The sequence below is a fragment of the Coregonus clupeaformis genome, chromosome 26, assembly GCF_020615455.1.
Source record: "Coregonus clupeaformis isolate EN_2021a chromosome 26, ASM2061545v1, whole genome shotgun sequence".
Lineage (NCBI taxonomy): Eukaryota > Metazoa > Chordata > Actinopteri > Salmoniformes > Salmonidae > Coregonus > Coregonus clupeaformis.
In genome coordinates, this window is record NC_059217.1 from 28,265,193 (window position 1) to 28,289,832 (window position 24,640).

General features: G+C 45.1%; 1 protein-coding gene across 3 annotated transcripts in view; it reads left to right on the forward strand.

Moving 5' to 3' along the window:
• LOC121540599 (fibulin-1) overlaps positions 1-24,640 on the forward strand; it is a 53,798-nt gene that overhangs the window by 14,536 nt on the left and 14,622 nt on the right. For 2 of the 3 annotated variants that reach the window (XM_041849600.1, XM_041849601.1), the window contains exons 9-16: positions 1,520-1,663; positions 1,958-2,083; positions 2,667-2,792; positions 3,185-3,304; positions 3,452-3,583; positions 3,983-4,106; positions 8,846-8,991; positions 10,098-10,235. In XM_041849600.1, coding sequence (XP_041705534.1) covers positions 1,520-1,663; positions 1,958-2,083; positions 2,667-2,792; positions 3,185-3,304; positions 3,452-3,583; positions 3,983-4,106; positions 8,846-8,991; positions 10,098-10,235 — 1,056 coding nt within the window. Of the gene's footprint in view, positions 1-1,519; positions 1,664-1,957; positions 2,084-2,666; positions 2,793-3,184; positions 3,305-3,451; positions 3,584-3,982; positions 4,107-4,899; positions 5,662-8,845; positions 8,992-10,097; positions 10,236-24,640 lie in introns of those variants that run through there. The other variant, XM_041849602.1, reaches the window with a different exon arrangement.

Below are 24,640 nucleotides of genomic sequence, written 5' to 3' on the forward strand. Positions count from 1 at the left end.
CATGGCAACACATCACCAGGACAACACATCACCCCATCCATCCCACATATACCCCCAAACACAGTAACTTCAATGTACCGTCCACAGTGCCCTCTGACATACATACATACACTACCGGTCAAAAGTTTTAGAACACCTACTCTTTCAAGGGTTTTTCTTTATTTTTACTATTTTATTCTACATTCTACATTGTAGAATAATAGTGAAGACATCAAAACTATGAAATAACACATATGGAATCATGTAGTAACCAGAAAAGTGTTAAACAAATAAAAATATATTTTATATTTGAGATTCTTCAAATAGCCACCCTTTGCCTTGATGACAGCTTTTACACTCTTGGCATTCTGTCAACCAGCTTCACCTGGAATGCTTTTCCAACAGTCTTGAAGGAGTTCCCACATATGCTGAGCACTTGTTGGCTGCTTTTCCTTCACTCTGCCGTTCGACTCATCCCAAACCATCTCAATTTGGTTGAGGTCGGGGGATTATGGAGGCCAGGTCATCTGACGCAGCACTCCATCACTCTCCTAATTGGTAAAACAGTGTCACCAGCATAGCACCCCCACACCATAACACCTCCTCCTCCATGCTTTACGGTGGGAAATACACATGCGGAGATCATCCGTTCACCCACACCACGTCTCACAAAGACACGGCAGTTGGAACAAAAAATCTCAAATTTGGACTCCAGACCAAAGGACAAATTTCCACCGGTCTAATGTCCATTGCTCGTGTTTCTTGGCACAAGAAAGTCTCTTCTTCTTATTGGTGTCCTCTAGTAGTGGTTTCTTTGCAGCAATTCGACCATGAAGGCCTGATTCACACAGGCATGTTGAGATGTGTCTGTTACTTGAACTCTGTGAATTTATTTGGGCTGCAATTTCTGAAGCTTGCAACTTTAATGAACTTATCCTCTGCAGCAGAGGTAACTCTGGGTCTTCCTTTCCTGTGGCAGTCCTCATGAGAGACAGTTTCATCATAGCGCTAGATGTTTTTTGCGACTGCACTTGAAGAAACCTTCAAAGTTCTTGAAATCTTCCGTATTGACTGACCTTCATGTCTTAAAGTAATGATGGACTGTCGTTTCACTTTGCTTATTTGAGCTGTTCTTGCCATAATATGGACTTGGTCTTTTACCAAATAGAGCTATCTTCTGTACCTTCCCCTACCTTTTCACAACACAACTGATTGGCTCAAACCTGTTAATTGAAATGCATTCCAGGTGACTACCTCATGAAGCTGGTTGAGAGAATGCCAAGAGTGTGCAAAGCTGTCATCAAGGCAAAGGGTGGCTATTTGAAGAATCTCAAATATAAAATATATTTTGATTTGCTTAACACTTTTTTGGTTACTACATGATTCCATATGTGTTATTTCATAGTTTTGATGTCTTCACTATTATTCTACAATGTAGAAAATAGTAAAAATAAAGAAAAACCCTTGAAAGAGTAGGTGTTCTAAAACTTTTGACCGGTAGTGTACATTACATATGTATAACCTCTGACCTCTACCACAGACATCAATGAGTGTCTGGCCCAGACGGGGCCTTGCCACCCTGGCCAGTTGTGTATGAACACGGTGGGCTCCTTCACCTGCCAGAGGAACTCTGTCAACTGTGGCCGGGGATACCACCTCAACGACAACGGCAACCGCTGCGTGGGTACGTACGGCTGCTTCATTTACATACTGAGGCCTCATCGCACCAGTCGGGGCATAAGGCCTCCACAAGATCCCTGTCCTGGGCTATAGTAGACAGCCTCAACATCCCCTGTAACCACCTCAGCACTGATAGACATGGTTCTCTACCATGTTCACCTCCATTGGTTAGCATTAGGAACCTGACACTGTAACCTACATTTCCATGTATTTCTAGTGGCCTCGCTATCCTTCTGCATGCCGATGCATTTGTTTCTTCCTGTAATTTATTGTGGTCTCTCTCTCTGCCCTGGTGTAGATATCGATGAGTGTAAAGGTCCTGATGGAGCGTGTGCAGGCCATGGCTGTATCAACCTGGTAGGATCGTTCCGTTGTGAGTGTAAGACTGGCTTCATCTTCAACAGCATCAGCCGCGTCTGCGAAGGTACACACTGACTTCCTACTCCTTGTAGTTACCTAGTAGTTAAAGGACAGTGTAGTGTCAGTTGACATAAGCAGAACACCAATAGTCATGACTGTTTATGACATCTGGTATGTCATCATAATCACAGTGTTATGTAGGTCTTATGACAAAGGGTTCAAGTTAAAGGTTACCGAAGATTGGGTCTGTGCTTGCTTCGGTTTCTTATATACTGTAGATCAGGGATCATCAGCTAGATTCAGCCGTGGGCCGGTTTTTTCTTGAGTGGATGATCAGGGGGCTGGAACATAATTACAAATAATTTGTAGACAGCAAATTGACCGCAAGAAGCCCAAACAGATATAATATTTGACTAAATCATAATCATTTCAAACCTTGCTTACATTTGTATACGATGACATATATCTCTCTATTATGCGTGGGAATACTTTGGAACAGATTTCCTAAATTAAAATCACTTGGAGCTGATTGGCTGGTGTTTTTACAGTCTTTTATGTCCCCAAAAAATTAAAAATAGAAAATAACTGGCAATTGGGGAACCCTGCTGTAGATATTCAACTTAGTGTCCTTTTCTTCTGTGTCTTAGATATCAATGAGTGCAGGCACTACCCAGGGCGCCTCTGTGCCCACAAGTGTGAGAATGCCGTGGGGTCCTATAAGTGCAGCTGCACCCAAGGCTTCAAGCTGGCCAGCGACGGCAGGAACTGTGATGGTAAGGCAGCCTTCCAATGTTAATAGAGGTGTTTAAATCTGAGCTTCTCTCATTGGCCATCTCTTGTTTTGCCTTACTGAAGTTTGTGGTCATGTGTTTTATAAATGTATTCTCTCTCTCTCTCTCTCTCTCTCTCTCTCTCTCTCTCTCTCTCTCTCTCTCTCTCTCTCTCTCTCTCTCTCTCTCTCTCTCTCTCTCTCTCTCTCTCTCTCTCTCTCTCTCTTTCTCTCTCTCTCTCTCTCTCTCTCTCTCTCTCTCTCTCTCTCTCTCTCTCTCTCTCTCTCTCTCTCTCTCTCTCTCTCTCTCTCTCTCTCTCCTGTTGCTCAAGCTCATGTGCAGTACTGTGTATAGATTACTAGTATTATCTAACTGAGTTACATTGTTGTGTGTAGATCTAAATGAATGCGAGAGCAGCCCTTGCAGTCAAGAGTGTGCCAACGTGTACGGCTCCTACCAGTGCTACTGTCGCCGTGGCTACCAGCTCAGTGACAGGGATGGCATCAACTGTGAAGGTAGGAGATGATAGAACACATCTAATGAGCCATAGCCTACTGTGGAACCTAATCAGGAGCCCCATTACGGAGGTATTATTTGTCTTGACTTCCTGTACCCTTTATATCCTCTATTGTTTGACCTCTGATCTTTGACCTCCTCTCCAGACATTGATGAGTGTGCCTTGCCCACCGGGGGTCACATCTGCTCCTACCGCTGCCACAACACCCCCGGGAGCTTCCACTGCAACTGCCCCGCCACCGGCTACACCCTGGCCCCCAACGGACGCAGCTGCCAGGGTAAGTCCTTGCTCCTTATGGGGGTTTAGGGGTTCTCAGCATGGGGGTTATGGTCATTCTTCAGATCAGAAGGTTGCTGGTTTGAATCCCCGAGGTGAAAAATATGTTGATGTACCCTTGAGCAAGCAACATAACCCTAATTGCTCCTGTAAGTTGCTCTGGATAAGAGCGTCTGCTAAATGAATAAAATGTAACAGTGATAATTCTGTGAACCAAACTTCTGTAATGAGTAGCCTGAGACCTGAAGAGTTGCATTAGCTCCCATTGCTAATGCCTAGGCTTTAGCTCAGCGGTCTCGTGACGCGCAGGAGACCGATGTTTGAGCCGAGTTTTCATGTTTAATATATAGGATTGTCAATTTTTTGGGTTCTGAATTGATTAATTTCTCTTCCTGTTCAGATGTTGATGAGTGTGTGACAGGGACACACACCTGCTCTGAGACAGAGAGCTGCTTCAACGTGCAGGGTGGATTCAGATGCTTGTTCTTTGAGTGTCCACCCAACTATCGCCGAGCAGGGGAGAAGTGAGTACCTACCTACCTACCTAAGGTCTCTCTCTCGAATACTGGGGGTATATGCCTGTTTTTAGTTCACAGTATCACAAGGTCGCCAGGTATGGAGTTCTCAGTTAAGTTCTCATTGACCAAGGGGGATGACTTTATGTAACTCCTTGTTAATCAGGAGAACAACCCTTTTCACACTACTGAGCCAAACTGAGTCCAGTCAAGGCAAGCATTACTGTGCTGGCCTGGCTAAGCATTGTGAAACGAAAAACATCCCTGCCAGCAGAGTATGGTCAGGTTGGTCCTAAAGTGTGGATCAGGCACAAGTTATTTTATGGCCACTGTTCTACAGTGTATACACAACCTAAACCCCAAACCCAACCTAAACCCCAAACCCAAACCCAACCTCAACCCCAAACCCAACCTCAACCCCAACCCCAACCTCAACTCCAACTCCAACTCCAACTCCAACCCCTACCTCTCTATTGAAGCTGTGCATGCCCAATGTTGATGCTTAATGGCTTCAGTTTTAGGATTCAGTCAAAGCATGTTCTGTTAATGCAGGCAGTTGAATGACAAAATGTAATACTTTCCTTGAGATGTTCTTGCATGACCCTACAGGGGGCAGTGTGACACCTACTGGTCCACAGAAACACATGAGGCTGACTTTGTCCCTACCCACCTAGCCCCACCCAGCTACCAGCATGCCATGCACGGCAAATCAAACTTATACCTCTCTTTTGTTTTCTGTTTGTTCTATCTGTCTGTCTTTGTCTTGTCCTGTCCTGTCTCTTGCCCCTCTCTCTTCTTACAGTCGTTGTGAACGCTTGCTTTGCAATCAGACTAGCGAGTGCCTGGCCTCGCCTCTGAGAATAACCTACTACCACCTCACCTTCCCCACCAACATCCCCGTGCCCACCAACGTCTTCCGCATGGGCCCGTCCAACACCGTGCCCGGAGACCACGTCCAGATTGCCATAGTCGGCGGCAACAAAGGCGACTTCTTCAGCGCGCAGAGAGTGCCCTCTGGTGGTGTAATGGCTGTGACGAGGCCCATCACAGAGCCGCAGGACTTTGAGCTGTCTCTGGAGATGAGACTGCTGCGTTACGGCACCACCAGCACCTACCTAGCCAAAGTCCTGGTGTTTGTTGTCCAGGAGCAGCCCATCCTACCCTATAACGCCATCCCTGAGTAGAGGGGAGTAGCATAGAGTAACAACAATAACAGCCAAAAAAGAGCAAACACTTCCATGATAAGCAAGCTCATACACAGTTGACATAGACCAGAAGCAGCATTTTTCTGTAATTTGTCTCCTTGTTTTTGGTCTTATTGTGGTTTTTTGATTACTGTAGCTATTCCAAGTATAGCCCCGCAAAATAGGCAAAATGTAATGTACTCTGTTGGAATAGCCGCTAGGTGGCACTCTAGGGCAGGGTATTGAGGTAGTGGCCTGGGGATGCCAATTGATTACTGTATGTGAATTATCATTTGCATGGTGTAGTTGTAGTCCAACATTATCTAATGGTTGATTTGTTTAATGAAATGTTTTGTATTAAAATTGGAATAGACACAATAGACGTTCAATTCGGACACATTTTTTTAACATATGTTTTGTGGACAGCACCAGAGATAGAATTTTTAATTTCAGTAATACATAGCTGGGGGAACTATGACCTGTAAAGCAAGTATGCACTTAATGTTTGGGGTAAGATTATGTGGTTTGTGAAAACGTATTTTCAGTGGCATAGGTACATCTGTTGAATAGAACTGTGATATTCCAGTAGGTGAGTATCAGTGTTTTAAATAGCATATTAAATAGCATATTAGCACTGTCAAGTAATGGTTGATTTGGTGGAAGCAGTTAATTGGTGGATCCACATCCTTCTAATGTGGTCTCACATCCTGACCTAGACTACTTGATATTTTAGGAATAATGTGAAATGCACAGATATATTCCACTGCATACTGCGGGTGTAAAACCAAGCAGACAGTGACTCAAAGGCAAGCCAGAGTAAGTGACAGGCGAAGGATGCAGTCGTGGAAGACTTGGAAATATGCGAGGTACAGAGAAAGAGTATAAATAGCCTAACATGCTGTTAGGCCACTAGTCAGAGCCTGTCTGGGCTGCGTCTTACAATAACTGTAAATTCATCCATGGGTCCCAGGTTTCTCCTGACCTGTCAGGGCAGTAAGGATACACCTGTCTAGTCGGGACATCCTTAAAAATAAAAACATGGTGGTCTGTGCACAGCTACAGATGAAGGATTTTAATTTGATCACCCTGTTGCAGGATAACTTTTCTACAACTCAGGAAATCTAAAACCTGTAGTGTATTTGAGGTTTAAAAAGGCTTCTGAAGTTTGTAATTTCCACTTTGAGATATCAGACTTGATTTTCCCTTATGAAAAATGTATCAACCCCTTCAAAAATGTCAATTAATTATAATCCACACAATAATTCACATTTCCTGTTGCTGCAAGATTAGTTTCCTTCTGTAGAAAACTGGCTCAAATGAAGATCCTACATCTGTAAAGCACAATTCGTTTTTTTCTCTACTCTGACAGTGAGTTATTGGGATCTGGGTTCTGGCCGGTGGTCTGAACAATTTGTGGCGGCGCAACATCACCGCTCGGAGAATGAACGATGCCCTGCAGTGTTTGTGTTGGGGCGTTATCAATCTGCCGACTATAAATAATAATTACCCAAAAAATAAAAGGACTTTGCAGCGCTTGACCAGAGGACTTCCATTCCATCCAACAGTCTGTTTTTCTTTCTGGTCTTGAAGTATTGGTTTTTTTCTGTAGGGCTGGGTCTCTCTGGGCCACGTGAGGTGAAGAGAGAGATGAGAGGACAGGGGAATGCAATGGCCCTCCTGTGGCACCCACCCACCCACACACACACACACACACACATACACACACACACACACACCCACCCACACCCACCCACACACACACACACACACACACACACACACACACACACACACACACACACACACACACACACACACACACACACACACACACACACACACAAAGGGCATAATTAGCCCTTCTCTCTACTTGCTGTCTAGTCTTTGATGTACCCCGCTCTGTGAGAGGGCCAGTTCACCCTGGGTCATCATAATCTTGTAAATTCACTCCGTGGCCTAGCGGAGCAGAGCGTTCGCCCAATCTTCCAGGGCCTGCTCTCTCGTCTCACTGCTGCTGCAGGCCGAGGTATTATAAACTAGAAGAACATTTGTGGCTTTGGCCGGGACCAAAGCAAAACTTGTACCCAGGCGCTAATTGCTAATTACAAGCCCCTACCCAGCAGCGGCTTGACTTTTTGTTAGGGGCTTCTCCCCTCTCTCCATGAAAGGAGCTGTGCAACCCGAGCCGGGTTCTGGCCTGGGGTTGAGCTGCAGCTTATAGGTCCCACAAGGAGAGACAGAGAGGCATTGACAATGAGTCATGATGTAGCTATATTATACATTACACTGGAGCAGTGGTGGACGTTCACTGTACCCTATACATGTTACTCTTGGAAACCAGAGCCAAATCATGTATGCACTGGCCAGCTACTTGTCTGTTGGCATTACCTTGCGTTACCTTCCGTTTGAAGCCCATCCACACCAGACATTATCAACTGTATAAGCTGCATGTACGGTATCTTGTCTGTTTAGACTCATGGAGAAGCAGAGTTCGTTCGGTAGAGCATGGCACAACCTCACGCCCCACCAAGCGGAGGAGATTATGGCTGATGTTGAGTTGTAGAATTTGTCTTGATATGTTTCATAACCAGGACCTCCCCAGGGCAATGATGATTTAAATAGGGGTCTCTGTCCCTGGTGCTTGGGGGTGAAAGCCTGCAGAGAAGCAGTTCCTCTCAGATTCCAGGACAGGTTCCTGGCAGCGTAGCGGTCCTGTAGCTGTAGGTATGTGGGTGGGTGGCATTTGTTTCAGCGGGGTCTCCCCTCACCCTAAGCTGCCACTGATTAGATTGTGAAATAAACAGAGTCTTAAATAATGGGATGAGAGCAGCTCGGAGCGCTCTGGGAGTTGTCTAGTCATGTTCTTCACAATTTAGGAGACTTTTAGAACCCCCCTCGTCCCATAAATTCTCCTCAAGAGATTATCGGATACGAAGCCGGGGACACGCTCAACAAATCCAAATATTTTCCCATCTCCTCGTAGTATTTCATATTTCACTTCTCTTCTCCCCACACAACACAACCACTGCATCAGAAACCAAACAATCAATGGCAACCAGAGCCTCCACTAGCCAGCTACACTCTGGCTACTGTGTGATCTTTGGCCGTCGTTGTTTTATCATTCTTGCTAGCCAGATACAGTACTGATGTTTTTGATGTAGAATACTTTCTCCAGCCTCCCCGCTGTAGTTGGACAGATTGTGTTTGTGTTGCGGTTGTTGCCTGCTGTGTTCTTGATTGTGCAGTATACTTCTCCCTTGGAATAGGATGCCCTGTCATTGTGAGCTTCAGGGGAGGAACTGAAGGCGGTTTGTGCCTAAGGCTTTTTATAATCTCTCCCTAAAGGTCAGAGTTTGTGTGGGTGTGTGCATGTGTGTGTGTCAGGTAGCTTAGTGGGTAAGAGCGTTGTGCCAGTAACCGAAAGGTCGCTGGTTCTAATCCCCGAGCCGACTAGGTGAAAAATCTGCCGATGTGCCCTTGAGCAAGGCACTTAACCCTAATTGCTCCTGTAAGTCGCTCTGGATAAGAACGTCTGCTAAATGACTTAAATGTGTCCTCTCTCAGCAGGGCAAGGGTCGAGCGCTCAGACACCGTCCGCTGTGTGAAGTCGTGCCAGCCCAATGACATCAGCTGTGTCCTGGACCCTGTACACTCCATCTCCCACACCTTCATTTCCATGCCTACCTTCAGGGAGTTCACCAGGCCAGAAGGTAGGGGGCGATCTCTCATGCACTTATTTAGATTACATCACACTTTTTATCACATCAAATGTTTTTTTCACTGCCAGCATGTTATGTGAAAACATACTTGTAAGTATATTCCTTTTTATGTTACCTTGATGTCCAAAACATTTTGCCCAAAAAAGTCCATGGGATAGACTAGCCTCCTGTCCAGGGGGTGTGCTTATACATCAAGCTGCCTCACGCTTCATAATGAGCTGTTTCGGCTGGCAAAATCCAAGGCTCTTGCAAGGCTACTTACTTACTTGCCCAAAATCAGCTAATGCTTAAAGAACGACTGCCTTTCAAAAGCAACTAATCCCTTTGAAAATGGCCTATGTGACATCGATATGAGTCAGAAACAGTTATTCTAGTGTCAAAATTGACTACAAAGTGTAAATGGGATAATTTTGGTCATAAAGTCAGTCTCGTCAGAGTTTGGAACATCCATGCGTCACAATGGGTAAATTAATGTTGGGTTTTGATTTGACGATCTCCATTTGTCCACTAACATGGGATGAACAGCTGCGGTGATTGCTCTCTTGAGAAATACTGCACCAAACATCTTAGTTAGATGTAAAATTGCACAACGAGAACATCCTCAGCAAAAACGTAAACATTTATTACAGATTTCTTGAGATTTCTTAGATTGATTCTGGGAATTTTGAAAACGTGAAATAGGCTTCCTCGTCTACAGTGTCTCATGGGGGACAAATATCATTAACCAAATGCGGAATGGGTCAGGAAACACACCTCCAAGACTGAAATCTCAAACCGAGACAACCTAAGTCCTACATGTGGTGCACATTTCAGATGCACTCCTCCTCAACTTCATGGGAAGTTAAGTCCTTGTTGTTTCTCATAAGCTCCTCGTCGGGGTGTTTAGGACTTGCAGGCCTCCAACTGAACAACAGTTCCTCATCCCTGTCATGACCCCCTCTGCACACAATAAACCCCAAGCTCAGCTGCCTCCCATTTTATTGTCTTCCTCCGAGGAGAAGTTGGCACGAGCCTGGCCGTTGCAATCCCAGCCTGATTATGAGGGTTTAAAGCTCTGTAAAGCTCTTTTGTCTCTAATTGTTATCTTCTTCCAACAGAGATAGTTTTCCTGAGAACCATGTCGCCGGCGCACTCCTCCCCCCACATCAGCTCCGACATCGTCTTCGACATCCTGGAGGGAAATGTCCAGAACTCCTTCGACATCGTCAAGCGTCAGGAGCACGGTGTAATCGTGGGTGAGTGGAAAGAAAGAAGGAGCGAAGGGATGCAGCTAGCTAGGCCATACGTCGTTTGACTTGAGTTGAGGTCTGAGTAACTCATCAAGTCACAAGGGCCAAATAACAATAGCAGCCAATCACTAGTTCCGAGGCCTCCCTGGATAGATGTTCAAACAAGCGGTTTTCTGACCTAATTTTGCATTGCGTAAGGGCTTTTTTTATATATACAAACCAAACGCATGTGTGTGTCTCCATGTGAGAGCTGAGGAGAAGAAGAAGAAAGAGAAGCTTTGGTTTGAGAAGCATGAAATTCTCCATCATAAGGATGCTTCCGTGACATAAGTACATCGGACAAACTCTTCTAATGCCATTTGCACCCTGGTGGAATTTGGTAGCTGGCAACGTCTTCTGTGGCCCTTCATGTCTCCATCCTCTAGGAAGCTGTCCTTTGGGTTGTCTTCGAGACCAATGAAGGACGGCTTTCTCTTCTTTCTCCACCAAACATTTGGCATCAGTTTGTCCCACTCTTCTGCACCATTTAATTCACTTACTGACCGCCATGTTTTTTCCACTCCTTAAGCAACAAAGCCTTTCTTCTCCCCAACAGATTATTGTGTCTATAATGTACAGAGATGGCTTATACTTTTGCATATCAAGCAGTCTGGATGGGCATAATATATTTGCATGTGCGTATGTACATTTCTATGACAAATATCAGTCTTTATTAGGGTTGCAAAGGAGGGTATAATACTGGAAACCTTCAACATTTACCAGTAAATTACCAGAATTTTGGTATCTTTCAAGTATTTTTTGTAATCTATCACATGACATCTAGTGGCCCTTTTGGGTACTTCAAATGATCACAGATGTCTGTAATAATCTCTGGCCCTCTGTGTGGCCTTATCACATGTAAAATATATGAAATCATTAAATAAGATGATTTTAAAATAAAATATATATATACAGTGAGAGAAAAAAGTATTTGATCCCCAGCTGATTTTGTACGTTTGCCACTGACAAAGAAATGATCAGTCTATTATTTGAATGGTAGGTATATTTGAACAGTGAGAGACAGAATAACAACAAAAAAATCCAGAAAAACACATGGCAAAAATGTTATAAATTGATTTGCATTTTAATGAGGGAAATAAGTATTTGACCCCTCAGCAAAACATGACTTAGTACTTGGTGGCAAAACCCTTGTTGTCACAGAGGTCAGACGTTTCTTGTAGTTGGCCACCAGGTTTGCACACATCTCAGGAGGGATTTTGTCCCACTCCTCTTTGCAGATCTTCTCCAAGTCATTAAGGTTTCGAGGCTGACGTTTGGCAACTCGAACCTTCAGCTCCCTCCACAGATTTTCTATGGGATTAAGGTCTGGAGACTGGCTAGGCCACTCCAGGACCTTAATGTGCTTCTTCTTGAGCCACTCCTTTGTTGCCTTGGCCGTGTGTTTTGGGTCATTGTCATGCTGGAATACCCATCCACAACCCATTTTCAATGCCCTGGCTGAGGGAAGGAGGTTCTCACCCAAGATTTGTCGGTACATGGCCCCGTCCATCGTCCTTTGATGCGGTGAAGTTGTCCTGTCCCCTTAGCAGAAAAACACCCCCAAAGCATAATGTTTCCACCTCCATGTTTGACTGTGGGAATGGTGTTCTTGGGGTCATAGGCAGCATTCCTCCTCCTCCAAACACGGCGAGTTGAGTTGATGCCAAAGAGCTCCATTTTGGTCTCATCTGACCACAACACTTTCACCCAGTTCTCCTCTGAATGATTCAGATGTTCATTGGCAAACTTCAGACGGGCATGTATATGTGCTTTCTTGAGCAGGGGGACCTTGCGGGCGCTGCAGGATTTCAGTCCTTCACGGCGTAGTGTGTTACCAATTGTTTTCTTGGTGACTATGGTCCCAGCTGCCTTGAGATCATTGACAAGATCCTCCCGTGTAGTTCTGGGCTGATTCCTCACCGTTCTCATGATCATTGCAACTCCCCGAGGTGAGATCTTGCATGGAGCCCCAGGCCGAGGGGAGATTGACAGTTATTTTGTGTTTCTTCCATTTGCGAATAATCGCACCAACTGTTGTCACCTTCTCACCAAGCTGCTTGGCGATGGTCTTGTAGCCCATTCCAGCCTTGTGAAGGTCTACAATCTTGTCCCTGACATCCTTGGAGAGCTCTTTGGTCTTGGCCATGGTGGAGAGTTTGGAATCTGATTGATTGATTGCTTCTGTGGACAGGTGTCTTTTATACAGGTAACACGCTGAGATTAGGAGCACTCCCTTTAAGAGTGTGCTCATAATCTCAGATCGTTACCTGTATAAAAGACACCTGGGGGCCAGAAATCTTTCTGATTGAGAGGGGGTCAAATACTTATTTCCCTCATTAAAATGTAAATCAATTTATAACATTTTTGACATGCGTTTTTCTGGATTTCTTTGTTGTTATTCTGTCTCTCACTGTTCAAATAAACCTACCATTAAAATTATAGACTGATCATTTCTTTGTCAGTGGGCAAACGTACAAAATCAGCAGGGGATCAAATACTTTTTTCCCTCACTGTAATGACAAAGCTGTAAAACATGATCCTAAATATACAAACCATCAACTTAGTGAATACAATTGGTGTTTAATAGGAGGGTTTCAGCATGAAATATCCTTTATATATTTTTTACACACTTTTATGTATTTTACTATTTTTATATGTATTTGTTGTCAATGTTTTGGCGTCAAACTGGTGGCAGTTGTGAACACAGTCAATTGTTGGAAGAGTTGCAGAGTTAATTTAAAATAATGCCATTATTAATTAGATGCTTTTTCCATTAATTAGGCTATTTATTATTGAACCATATGGTCTATCTACTAGAAACTCATGGACAATATGGACACAGATATAACAAATGAATACTATATATGAATAACGTTTTTAAGAGTTATTCAAGTATAAATTGCCAAAGTTACAATAGATTGACATAGATTTTCTGTTAATTACCAAAATTCCTGAATATTCCAGGAACTTTGGTAAATTACCGGTAGCTTTGCAACACTAGTCCTTATACAGGCCTTGAGACGGTAATGGTACCCCACTTAACCCACTCAACCAAGGATCAGATCCAAGTCTGTTGCTGTAGAACAGAGAAGAGAGGAGCCTCGGTGGGTGTGACTGCATGCGGAGCCTCTGTAGTGTAGTAGCACATCCTTTTACCCTCCACTGGTCTGGTGAGGATCCAGTGCTGCTCACTGTGTCTGGGAGAGAGGAACCGAAGCCTGGCTCCAGGAGGACGGGGGTGTACTGGGCCCGGGGATGACACATAGTTGGGCCTGCCTGGATGTTATTGTTTTGGCTCTGCGATGGGAGGATGGAGGGATGCGGGCAGTGGAAGGAGAGAGTGAGAGATACACACTGTGCTGATGGATGAAGGGATGGCCTGTCACAACCTACCACAGGAGGCTGCTGAGGGGAGGGAACGGAGTCAATGGAATGGCATCAAAACACATGGAAACCATGTTTTTAAAGTACTTGATGCCATTCCACTAATTCTGTTCCAGCCATTACCACAAACCGATCCTCCCCAATTAAGGTACCACCAACCTCCTGTGCTACGTACATCTGTCTCTTCCCAGAATGGAGAGGGATTAAGAGAGTGTAAACAAAGTGGAGAGTGAGAGGGCCAAGCAGTCATCAGCTCATATGCTATGTGCACACGCAAGGTCTCACACTGCACACATACAAACACACCCATATATGTGTACACACATGCAGACACATGTGCCCACACACGAGTGTACACAAAGATTATTAGTCTAACAACCACACAATACCCACTGGGCATAGATGTAAATTCTCAACGTCTATTCCAATGACGTGGAAACAACGTTGATTCAACCAGTGTGTGCCCAGTGGGTAGAGTACAGATATCATCTATTGAGTTTTGTGGTTATCATTTTGTTACTGGGGGGGTATAATTGTGTGTGTGTGTGTGTGTGTGTGTGTGTGTGTGTGTGTGGGGGGGTATAATTGTGTGTGTGTGTGTGTGTGGGGGTATAATTGTGTGTGTGTGTGTGTGTGTGTGTGTGTGTGTGGGGGGGTATAATTGTGTGTGTGTTGAGCTAACCTTTGGTACTTGGGACATACGTCACCCCTCCTCAGAAGTTAAATGTGTGTGTTTGTGAGAGAATGTGTGTGACCAATGCTTGTGTATATGTGTGTCTCGCTGTGTGTGTGTGTGTGTGTGTGTGTGTGTGTGTGTGTGTGTGTGTGTGTGTGTGTGTGTGTGTGTGCGTGCGTGCGTGCGTGCATGTGCAAGAGAGTGTGTGTACGAATATGTGCAGAAGTAATCATGGGCCCTAGTGATTCATGTGGTTAAATGTATTGTTCCATTTCCCCCCACCAGCCCTCAGTGTCTCGTTGAGCATTAGAGCGCTTTATATGGCTACCACATGAAAGACCTTGCTGCCTTGTTTGTGAGGAGCCACTTCTCTCCCAAACCCTTGGGATGCTTATTGGATGCAGCTCTCGCATGTTAGCCATAGTCGTCCATGTTGAGTGGCTCTGCTGACGAGGCTTTGGTCAGTGACTGTCTGCTGTGAAGTGTGGTGTCCATGTCGTGATCAGCTATAGGATTTTGTTTATTCAAAAAAATTTACATTTTTACATTTTAGTCATTTAGCAGACGCTCTTATCCAGAGCGACTTACAATTAGTGAGTGCATAAATTTTTCATACTGGCCCCCCGTGGGAACTCAGTGGTGGTGCTCTGCTCTGGTTCGTTTGGGTGGTGGCTGTAGCTCTGTAACTCTGTAGCTCTGTAGCTCTGTGGCTCTGTGGCTCTGTGGCTCTGTGGTTCTGTAGCTCTGTAGCTCTGTAGCTCTGTGGCTCTGTGGCTCTGTGGCTCTGTGGCTCTGTGGTTCTGTAGCTCTGTGGCTCTGAAACGCTGTAGCTCTGTGGCTCTGTGGCTCTGTAGCTCTGTGGCTCTGTAACTCTGTAGCTCTGTAGCTGTGGCTCTGTAGCTCTGTGGCTCTGTGGCTCTGTAGCTCTGTAGCTCTGTAGCTCTGTGGCTCTGTAGCTGTGGCTCTGTAGCTCTGTAGCTCTGTAGCTCTATGGCTCTGTAGCTCTGTGGCTCTGTAGCTCTGTGGCTCTGTGGCTCTGTGGCTCTGTAACTATGTAGCTCTGTGGCTCTGTGGCTCTGTGGCTCTGTGGCTCTGTGGCTCTGTGGCTCTGTGGCTCTGTAGCTCTGTGGCTCTGTGGCTCTGTGGCTCTGTAGCTCTGTAGCTCTGTGGCTCTGTAGCTGTGGCTCTGTAGCTCTGTAGCTCTGTAGCTCTATGGCTCTATAGCTCTGTGGCTCTGTAGCTCTGTGGCTCTGTAGCTCTGTGGCTCTGTAGCTCTGTGGCTCTGTGGCTCTGTAACTATGTAGCTCTGTGGCTCTGTGGCTCTGTGGCTCTGTGGCTCTGTAGCTCTGTAGCTCTGTAGCTCTGTAGCTCTGTGGCTCTGTAGCTAGCTGACGTGTAGGCTGTCTGTAAGAGTTGCGTAAGAATCTACTTTATGAACAAGAGGAAAATCCTCCTTTGTATTCACCAATCGTGTTTTTAATAGACTGACCGCTTTGGCCAGGGTAAGCCATTTAAGTTTGGTACACTGCTAATTTGGGAGAATGATTGAGTTGATTCTCTGTTTCACACACTGACGCACAGTCTCACCCATACACACACACACTGGCTATACAACGAGCCAAACACTGCAAGAGAGCTGAACCACTCTTCCCCAGTCATCCATCAGTGTTACAGGAGAGGTTTTCCCAGCTCTGTCAGTCTGGGTGACAGCCTTGACAGCCAGCCGCATCTGTGCAAACACAACAGCCCCTCAATGCTCAGGAAAACATGATCACAACCAATCATACAATCACGGAATCCAATGTCCTGGAGCCCAGTGACTAGCCTAGCTCCACGTACAGCCAGGACCACACAGCAGACGTCTTACTGAGTCTTACGCCCCTGCAGGTAGAGCTGAAGTAGATCCACCTTCGTGGTATGTCATCACTAAGACAACATCTCTGGCACATCAGATGATGCATATTCGGAAAGACAAACAGTGAAGGAAGAGGTATGCATTACTCAGACTGTCTTGCACTGTCATCCATGCACTTCTGATTAGGGCAGATTGTTTGAGGACGACGTCTGTTTGAAGGGAAATTATGATAATAGGATGATTGATTCTGGCAGCCAGCAGGTGAACTGCAGAGCTACTCCCTTTAAAAACAAGGGTTCTGCGGTTCTGTGGTCTGCAGCATGGGGAGCAGGTGGGGGTCCGGAATCAGGGGCTTTCCTGTGATGCAGCATGTGTTGGTGTTGGTGGTGGTGTGTGTGTGTGTGTGTGTGTGTGTGTGTGTGTGTGTGTGTTTGTGTTTGGCGTGCTACAGATTGGTGGTGGTCTCTCCATTCATCTTCCATGGTGTTGGTGGTTCCCCCTGTTTGACTTTGTCTGCCAGGCCACACTTTCACAGTGGGATTAATATTGTCTTAACAACACTCCCAGTGAATGCATGATGTGGATGGACTGAGCTCACGTCATGCTCCTGTTAGCAGGCAGAGGTAGCTATGGTTTGAATGGGGCTGTGGGTGGGAATAGGGCTGGGGCTGGGACTGTGGGTGGGAATGGGGCTGAGACTGTGGGTGGGAATGGGGCTGGGGCTGAGGCTAATGTAGCAACGTGTGAAATATGTGGGAGAAGAATAAGGATAAGGATGGATACTAGAAGAAGTAGCATATTTTTCACAGAAGGGCAACACTTTTCCCTCTGGCCACCGTGAGAGTTGGGAAGTGAGCAAACCATCACAGGCAAGTTCCTAAACCTCAACCTTTGGTGACGCTAGTATCTTAGTAAATCAAACCTTCAGTCAATGGGCCACTTACTGGACTGAAGACTGAGACGCCACAGCAAGATTCCAACCATTCTAGAACGCAGGTAGAAATATGCCTCTGTGGTTCTGAGTTATAGCCAGACAATATGGGAGCTAGCTCAGTTGGTAGAGCATGGCGTTTGCAACGCCAGGGTTGTGGGTTCGTTTCCCACGGGGGGCCAGTATGAAAATAAAAAAGAATAATGTATGCACTAACTGTAAGTCGCTCTGGATAAGAGCGTCTGCTAAATGACGTAAAATGTAAATGTAAAAAAATATGAAAGGCCTATTTACGATGTCATTGGCATGGAGGTGACAGGCCCACTGTGTCCGTTAGCTCCATGAATGAAGGAGTGTCTGTCACTGTATGTGACTGGTCAGGTACTTTATGTGCTGGTGGCGGTCAATGGAGCAGTTCACAGCAGCTGGTGGAATTTGGGCCTGGTGTGTCAGAGCAGGTGTTAAGGACACAGTGGGGCTTCAGGCGTGCTTCCTAAATGGAACCCTATGCTATTACCTGGTCGAAAGACAGGTAGTGCACTATATAGGGAATAGGGTGGCATTTCAGACGTACTCTAGCTTGTGGTTGAGTGTATTAGTATGGAGGGAACTAAGAACAGAAATCTGCAGGTTATATAGTGTGATAAGCAGAGAAAGCCTCCTCGCGGCAGAGAGAGAGAGAGAGAGAGAGAGAGAGAGAGAGAGAGAGAGAGAGAGAGAGAGAGAGAGAGAGAGAGAGAGAGAGAGAGAGAGAGAGAGAGGTTGTCTGTCTGTCAGGGGATGATCATGAATTATGACATGGCATCAGCAGGCCCACCAGAGCAGGCCAAGCCCATGAGGAATCCATGCCTGCCTGTCACTGAGGGGATTAGTACAGCTAATCAAAACAGTGTCTTCTCCACCCGACAACCCCACAGCACAGCCAAACACACAACGCCTTCTCTTCCCGGGGTGGTCTACACTGATGTTTGATAGTGTTTCACACGCACACATGCACACACAGAATGTACAGTGCCTTCGGAAAGTATTAAGACCCCTTGACTTTTTCCACATTTTGTTACGTTACAGCCTTATTCTAAAATGGATTAAATTGTTTTTTCCCCTCATCAATCTACACACAATACCCCATTATGACAAAGCAAAAACAGGTTTTTAGATTTTGTAGCAAATTTTTACAAAATAAAAAACAGAAATATCCATTTACATAAGTATTCAGACCCTTTACTCAGAACTTTGTTGAAGCACCTTTGGTAGCGATTACAGCCTCGAGTCTTCTTGGTTATGACGCTGCAAGCTTGGCTCACCTGTATTTGGGGAGTTTCTCCCATTCTTCTCTGAAGATCCTCTCAAGCTCTGTCAGGTTGGATGGGGAGTGTTGCTGCACAGCTATTTTCGGGTTCATGTCCGGGCACTGGCTAGGCCACTCAAGAACATTCCGAGACTTGTCCCGAAGCCACTCCTGCGTTATCTTGGCTGTGTGCTTATATTTGTTGTCCTGTTGGAAGGTGAACCTTCACCCCAATCTGTGGTCCTGAGCGCTCTGGAAAAGGTTTTCATCAAGGATCTCTCTGTACATTGCTCCGTTCATCTTTCCCTTGATCCTGACTAGTCTCCCAGTCCCTGCCGCTGAAAAACATCCCCACAGCATGATGCTGCCACCACCATGCATCACCGTAGGGATGGTGCCAGGTTTCTTTCAGAATTGGTGCTTGACATTCAGGCCAAAGAGTTCAATCTTGGTTTCATCAGACCAGAGAATCTTGTTTCTCATGGTTTGAGAGTCCTTTAGGTGCCTTTTGGCAAACTCCAAGCGGGCTGTCATGTGCCTTTTCCTGAGGAGTGGCTTCTGTCTGGCCACTCTACCATAAAGGCCTGATTGGTGGAGTGCTGCAGAGATGGTTGTCCTTCTGGAAGGTTCTCCCATCTCCACAGAGGAACTCTGGAGCTCTGTCAGAGTGACCCTCGGGTTCTTGGTCTCCTCCCTGACCAAGGTCCTTCTCCCCAGATTGCTCAGTGTGGCCGGGTGGCCAGCTCTAGGAAGAGTCTTGGTGGTTCCATACTTTTTCCATTTAAGAATGATGGAGGCCACTGTGTTATTGGGGACCTTCAATGCTGCAGACATTTTTTGGTACCCGTCCCCAGATCTGTGCCTCGACACAATCCTGTCTCGGAGCTCTACGGACACTTCCTTCGACCTCATGGCTTGGTTTTTGATCTGACATGCACTGTCAACTGTGGGAGCTTATATAGACAGGTGTGTGCCTTTCCTGTCCAATCAATTTAATTTACTACAGGTGGACTCCAATCAAGTTGTAGAAACATCTCAAGGATGATCAATGGAAACAGGTTGCACCTGAGATCAATTTCGAGTCTCATAGCATTTCTAAAAACCTGTTTTCGCTTTGTCATTATGGGGTATTTTGTGTAGTTTGATGAGGAAGAAAATGTATTTAATCCATTTTAGAATAAGGCTGTAACGTAACAAGATGTGGAAAAAGTCAAGGGGTCTGAATACTTTCAGAATGTGCTGTATTTATATGTGCACTCCTCTGTTCACACCTGCACATACACTGTATGCCTACACACACCCTCACACACACATACTGTACACACACATTGACACACCATGGATTCTTGCTGTGTATTCATAGAATTTGCCAGACATAGCTAGCTATGTAATGTTCTACCTCCCCTTTGCTTTCCACTTGATTTGTATTGACTTGTTCATCATCCCTCCCTAGTATCTCCACAGCCACGCTGCTGCGTATTTCAGCTTTATTTTGAATATTTATATTTGACTAATTTATTATCACTTTATTTAAACTGTATGTCTTTTTTATCAATACAGATAAAAGGTGTCAGGGGATACTGGCATACCGTATCTGTTCATCAAAAATTGATCCAAAAAACGTTCACTAGGATATACGCGTTGAGGAATCTGTTACCAAGTCTACCAAATCCAGCATAATCTTTGACATTGGATGTTTTAATGCTGTGTTTCGAGATGTAGATAGAGTGCTTTCGTCTACTCTGTCCTCTGTTCCTCAGCGGTGGTTAGGTTACTGTATAAGGTCACTTTTATTACGATGTGAAGGTCACGATGAAGATAATGGTACATGGGCAATTCCACGGTGACAGAGTGAATTATAATAATAAGAAGAAGAAGAATTACAGTACAGATGCAAAGTTTGAATGACAGTTTGTGCGGTTTGTTCGGTCATTCTGTAACCGAACTTTACATCTGTCTCAGCATCATTCTGTTACCTTAAAATTTGCCCATATGCTACTATATCATCAATGTTACTCATTCGTCAAACAACCACTGAAAATAGAAAGTCCAAGAAAAGCAAAAACCTTTTCCTTCCAGCTAGCAACTTTTTCAATGATGTCACAACAGTGGAGAAGGACTGCATGCGTCCAGCACGGCCCCACGGTTCATTTGGGAGAGATCTGTAACTATGACTCAGTCATCGCTAATTGACCTTGAAATACCAAACCACACAAGCTCGCTTTTCAGACCGGGGGTGTGCAGCGCTCACGTCCCCTTTGGAGTGGTCAAGGGACTGTTTAGACAGCCTGGCTGGACTGCCCAACCATCAGTCAGTTGGTTGTGATCAGGAGCTATACCAAACACACAAGAAAGGCCAGTCAGGCCCGTGCCCTACGGTCCGGTCCCCAAGGAGCCTGTATGCTAATCCTAGGCTTTCCTCAGAGCGGATTGGGCCTGGGCCTGGGCCTGGGCAATGGTGTGCTCTGCCTGGCCCCTGTCCAATGGTTTTACAGCACTGAGCAAGCATCGTACCACGGCCAGCGTGTGATTATACAATACTGTGGTGAGGCCGACGCATACTTTTCATTTGTTTCTGGTGTTAAACCCGTTCATTTAGGATTTTGTCATACACTTCCTCGCCGAGTTGTAGAAACCAGAAAACCCCGAAATTGTACTGTTTACGTATAACCCTTCAATATTGTAGCCCTCGCAGCCATAGAGGTTGACAAATGCCTCCTGGCATTTGCTTCACTTTGTTTTGTGGCAGTGTCGTCTCGCTCTTCTGCCATGCATTTAAGGTTATTTTCTAATTACGGGCTATTTTATGGTGTGGTGGAATGTTCTGGGGGAACAGGGGGTTTGTGCGGCTGTGTGTTTGATGGAGGTTGGAACATGGTGGGGTCACCTCTGCACCCTGCGGCAGATACGCTACCTCAGGAACGGAACGACACGCTCCCGACTCCCAGGGATACCAGAGCAGAGTGCTTTCAGCCGTACTGTAAGCCTACCATCAGATCCTGGAATGAACTAGATACGCAAAGTAGAGGAGAGATGATATCAGTGAGAGATCTGGTATTTTCATTGTTTATGTGTACAGGCCTGCACCTCAAGTAATGACGATATGATTGCATCAAAGTAAAACCTGTTAGCTTTGTGGTTAGGCTTTCACCTCACCACAGCTCGTGACTGAGTGAAATGTTTGCAGTGATTATGTGGTTGTGGTGGTTTGGTTTCACCTCAGGTTCATAGCTAGTATGTTGAGCTCCAGGTGTCACTGTAGATGCCTTGCCTTCATGGAGGATACAGTACTCTGTGTGCTGTGGATGTGAAACATGCTGACGCGCAGAGCCCTTATGAGGCTCCTCTTCAGGTGTCAAATCTGAACTGCTCTGACTGCGCAATTAAAACATGGGATGATTGAGAGGAACAACTAGAATCTACAGCTCAGATAGCTGCTGTACCTCACTGATCAATGACTACAAGTAAGCTGCTGACAGTAGAACTGAGCATGGTACCTGAGAAAGGACTGAGCAGCCCAGCATCAGCCTCAAAACACAATCTTGTCATGTTTTTGCAAAAATGAAAACATCACAATATACAGTAAGATGTTTTTGTCAATGCATTGCATTCACTTTGAAAAGATGAGTGTCATAGGGTTGACAGACAGACAGACAGACCTATACACTCACAGACAGACAGACAGACAGGCAGGCAGGCAGTTTCATAAAGTCAATCTAAAATATTGTGAACGATATCCTCTTTATAAGGCTCTTAGTTTCTACATCTTCAAGATCGTTGTGTCCAATGGAGGTTGAAAATGCTTTTGGGTCAATGTCAATTGAATTCACATTTCATATGCCAGGTCATGACCATCCTCTGGTAACAAATATGTAAAATGTAATCCTTCGAAAATGCCCCTTTGACCTCCAATTAAGTCCCTTCCTTTATTCATAGGAAGCTGAAATTCAATGCAAGGCCCACAGGGTACACTCTTTAACAATGCCCTGAGTTTCAAGTATTTATGTTAAGAATTTACTGTTCCACAGAGGGTTGAATAAAGTGTTTTTGTGTAACTGCAGGGAGAAAATGAAGGACCATGTTGAGAATGAATTAAGCCACTTCCCATAGCCACAGGAAGCTGAACCTAAACACAGGGCATCCCTATAAGGTCACAATGGGTTGTTTGGATGGACGGTTGGCTAGCACAATTGCAGTCTTTGAGGGGGTCATGGTTATGTAAGGGTTGTAGGTAAAACCTTCAATGGAAGAAAGGCCTTGTCGTCTGTGGGACCAAGTTTTCACTGTGAAGAGTTAATTTCACATGGTCACGTGTAGGCTTGCATTCATCGGGAGCGTCTGCTGAACGATCCCATATATGAGTTGTGTTTCTAGCCTCAACCGTTCTTCCGATGTTACTCAAAAGCACCTTAACTCTAGGGCATGCTTCCTTTCTGCCATGTGGCGGGGACAGGGGCAAATTAATTAATTCATAATTAGATTAGGCTTGGGGTTAAGTGTAGGGTTGATTAATCTTATGCTACACAAAGATAAATAACACATTTTTCTAAACTAATCCAATCAGTTAGTTACATTTTTTGCATCCGTTACTGAAATGGTTGTTCCAGTTTAAATGGCTTAAGCATGAAACACACCGAGAATCTCACTATCGACAGACTGCCGATAGGTACTTATTACAGTGGGAGGCCGTTCCTTCTCTTGCTAGAACAAAAGCGGTACCTGCTGCGTGCCGACCTGCTAGCGCCAACCAGCCGATTCCACTTGTAGAATCGCAATGCTCGTCAGTAGCCAATAATATGACTTTGAGCCAGTCAGAGATCACGAACCCCCACGAGGGGGAGCCAACAGGAGTGACAACAAAAAGGAAAAAAGAGGGCATTTCCTCTCTACATCCGCGGTTAAATGTAATTAGTCAGCCACACTTCATATGCAATGTAGACTATGGGATGGTAGCTAAGTAAGTGCACAGATGCAATGCATACAACACTAAATGCTTCCTCCAAACTAGCTATCTGACCTCTGTAGCTAGTATTGACATTATAATGAAATCACAATGGATTAGTTTCCATGAAACAGCTGCCTGTATTAGCTGCTGAGCTAGTGCAATGTCCTTAGCTAGCTAGCTAGCTATGTTGTGCTAGCTAGCGAATATGCTAATGCTAGCTAGCCAGCTAAGCATTTGGTTATGGGCTGGCACTGGCAGTATGGGATTATGGAGAGTAAATTAAATTGTTTCTTCGCCCTCTTGCTAGGTAGTTATCTATCTGTGATCATTTGGCTAGTATCAATAAGGGATTTCTACAAAATAGCAACTTTAGTGCAGATAGCTAGCTTGCTAACATTGGCTAACTAAGCAACACATACGGACATGCATTGCCAAACAACGCTACTGCCACCTTTTGGTTTGGAGTATTTTAACAAGGCTTTGTGGCTGACAACTTCAAGGTCTTTGCTGTGTGAACACAAAAGAGATTTACTGATGACACTCTGTTTAGAGGTGCTAATTGCTCTCGGCTGGCGAACGGTAAACAATCCTATGTACGTGTCCCCTGCTTTAGGTAGTCTCTTCCAAATATTCCTAACCCTGGCAGTCATTATGAATGCTGGTTTTGAGTGAATAAATATTCCAACTGTTGGATATCCTAACTCTGGCTGGATTCCAACAGAAATTACACATCACTTTGCAAGCCAGCATAATGTGACTTGCAGGAAGGGTTGTAATTTATTTTGGTAACTTTCCCAAATTTTACGGAAATCCCGTTTGGAAGATTCCTGGAAACAGGAGGGAATAAGCAGGAAATCAAATCAAACCAAATCAAATGTTACATTTACATTACATTTTAGTCATTTAGCAGACGCTCTTATCCAGAGCGACTTACAGGAGCAATTAGGGTTAAGTGCCTTGCTCAAGGGCACATTTACGTCATTTAGCAGACGCTCTTAAACAGAGCGACTCACAAATTGGTGCATTCACCCTATAGGCAGTGGGATAACCACTTTACAATTATTATTTTTTTTGGGGGGTAGAAGGATTACTTTATCCTATCCCAGGTATTCCTTAAAGAGGTGGGGTTTCAAATGTCTCCGGAAGGTGGTGAGTGACTCCGCTGTCCTGGCGTCGTGAGGGAGCTTGTTATGTTATTTGTCATATGCGCCGAATACAACAGGTGTAGACCTTACAGTGAAATGCTTATTTACAAGCCCTTAACCAACAATGCAGTTTTAAGAAAAACAAGGG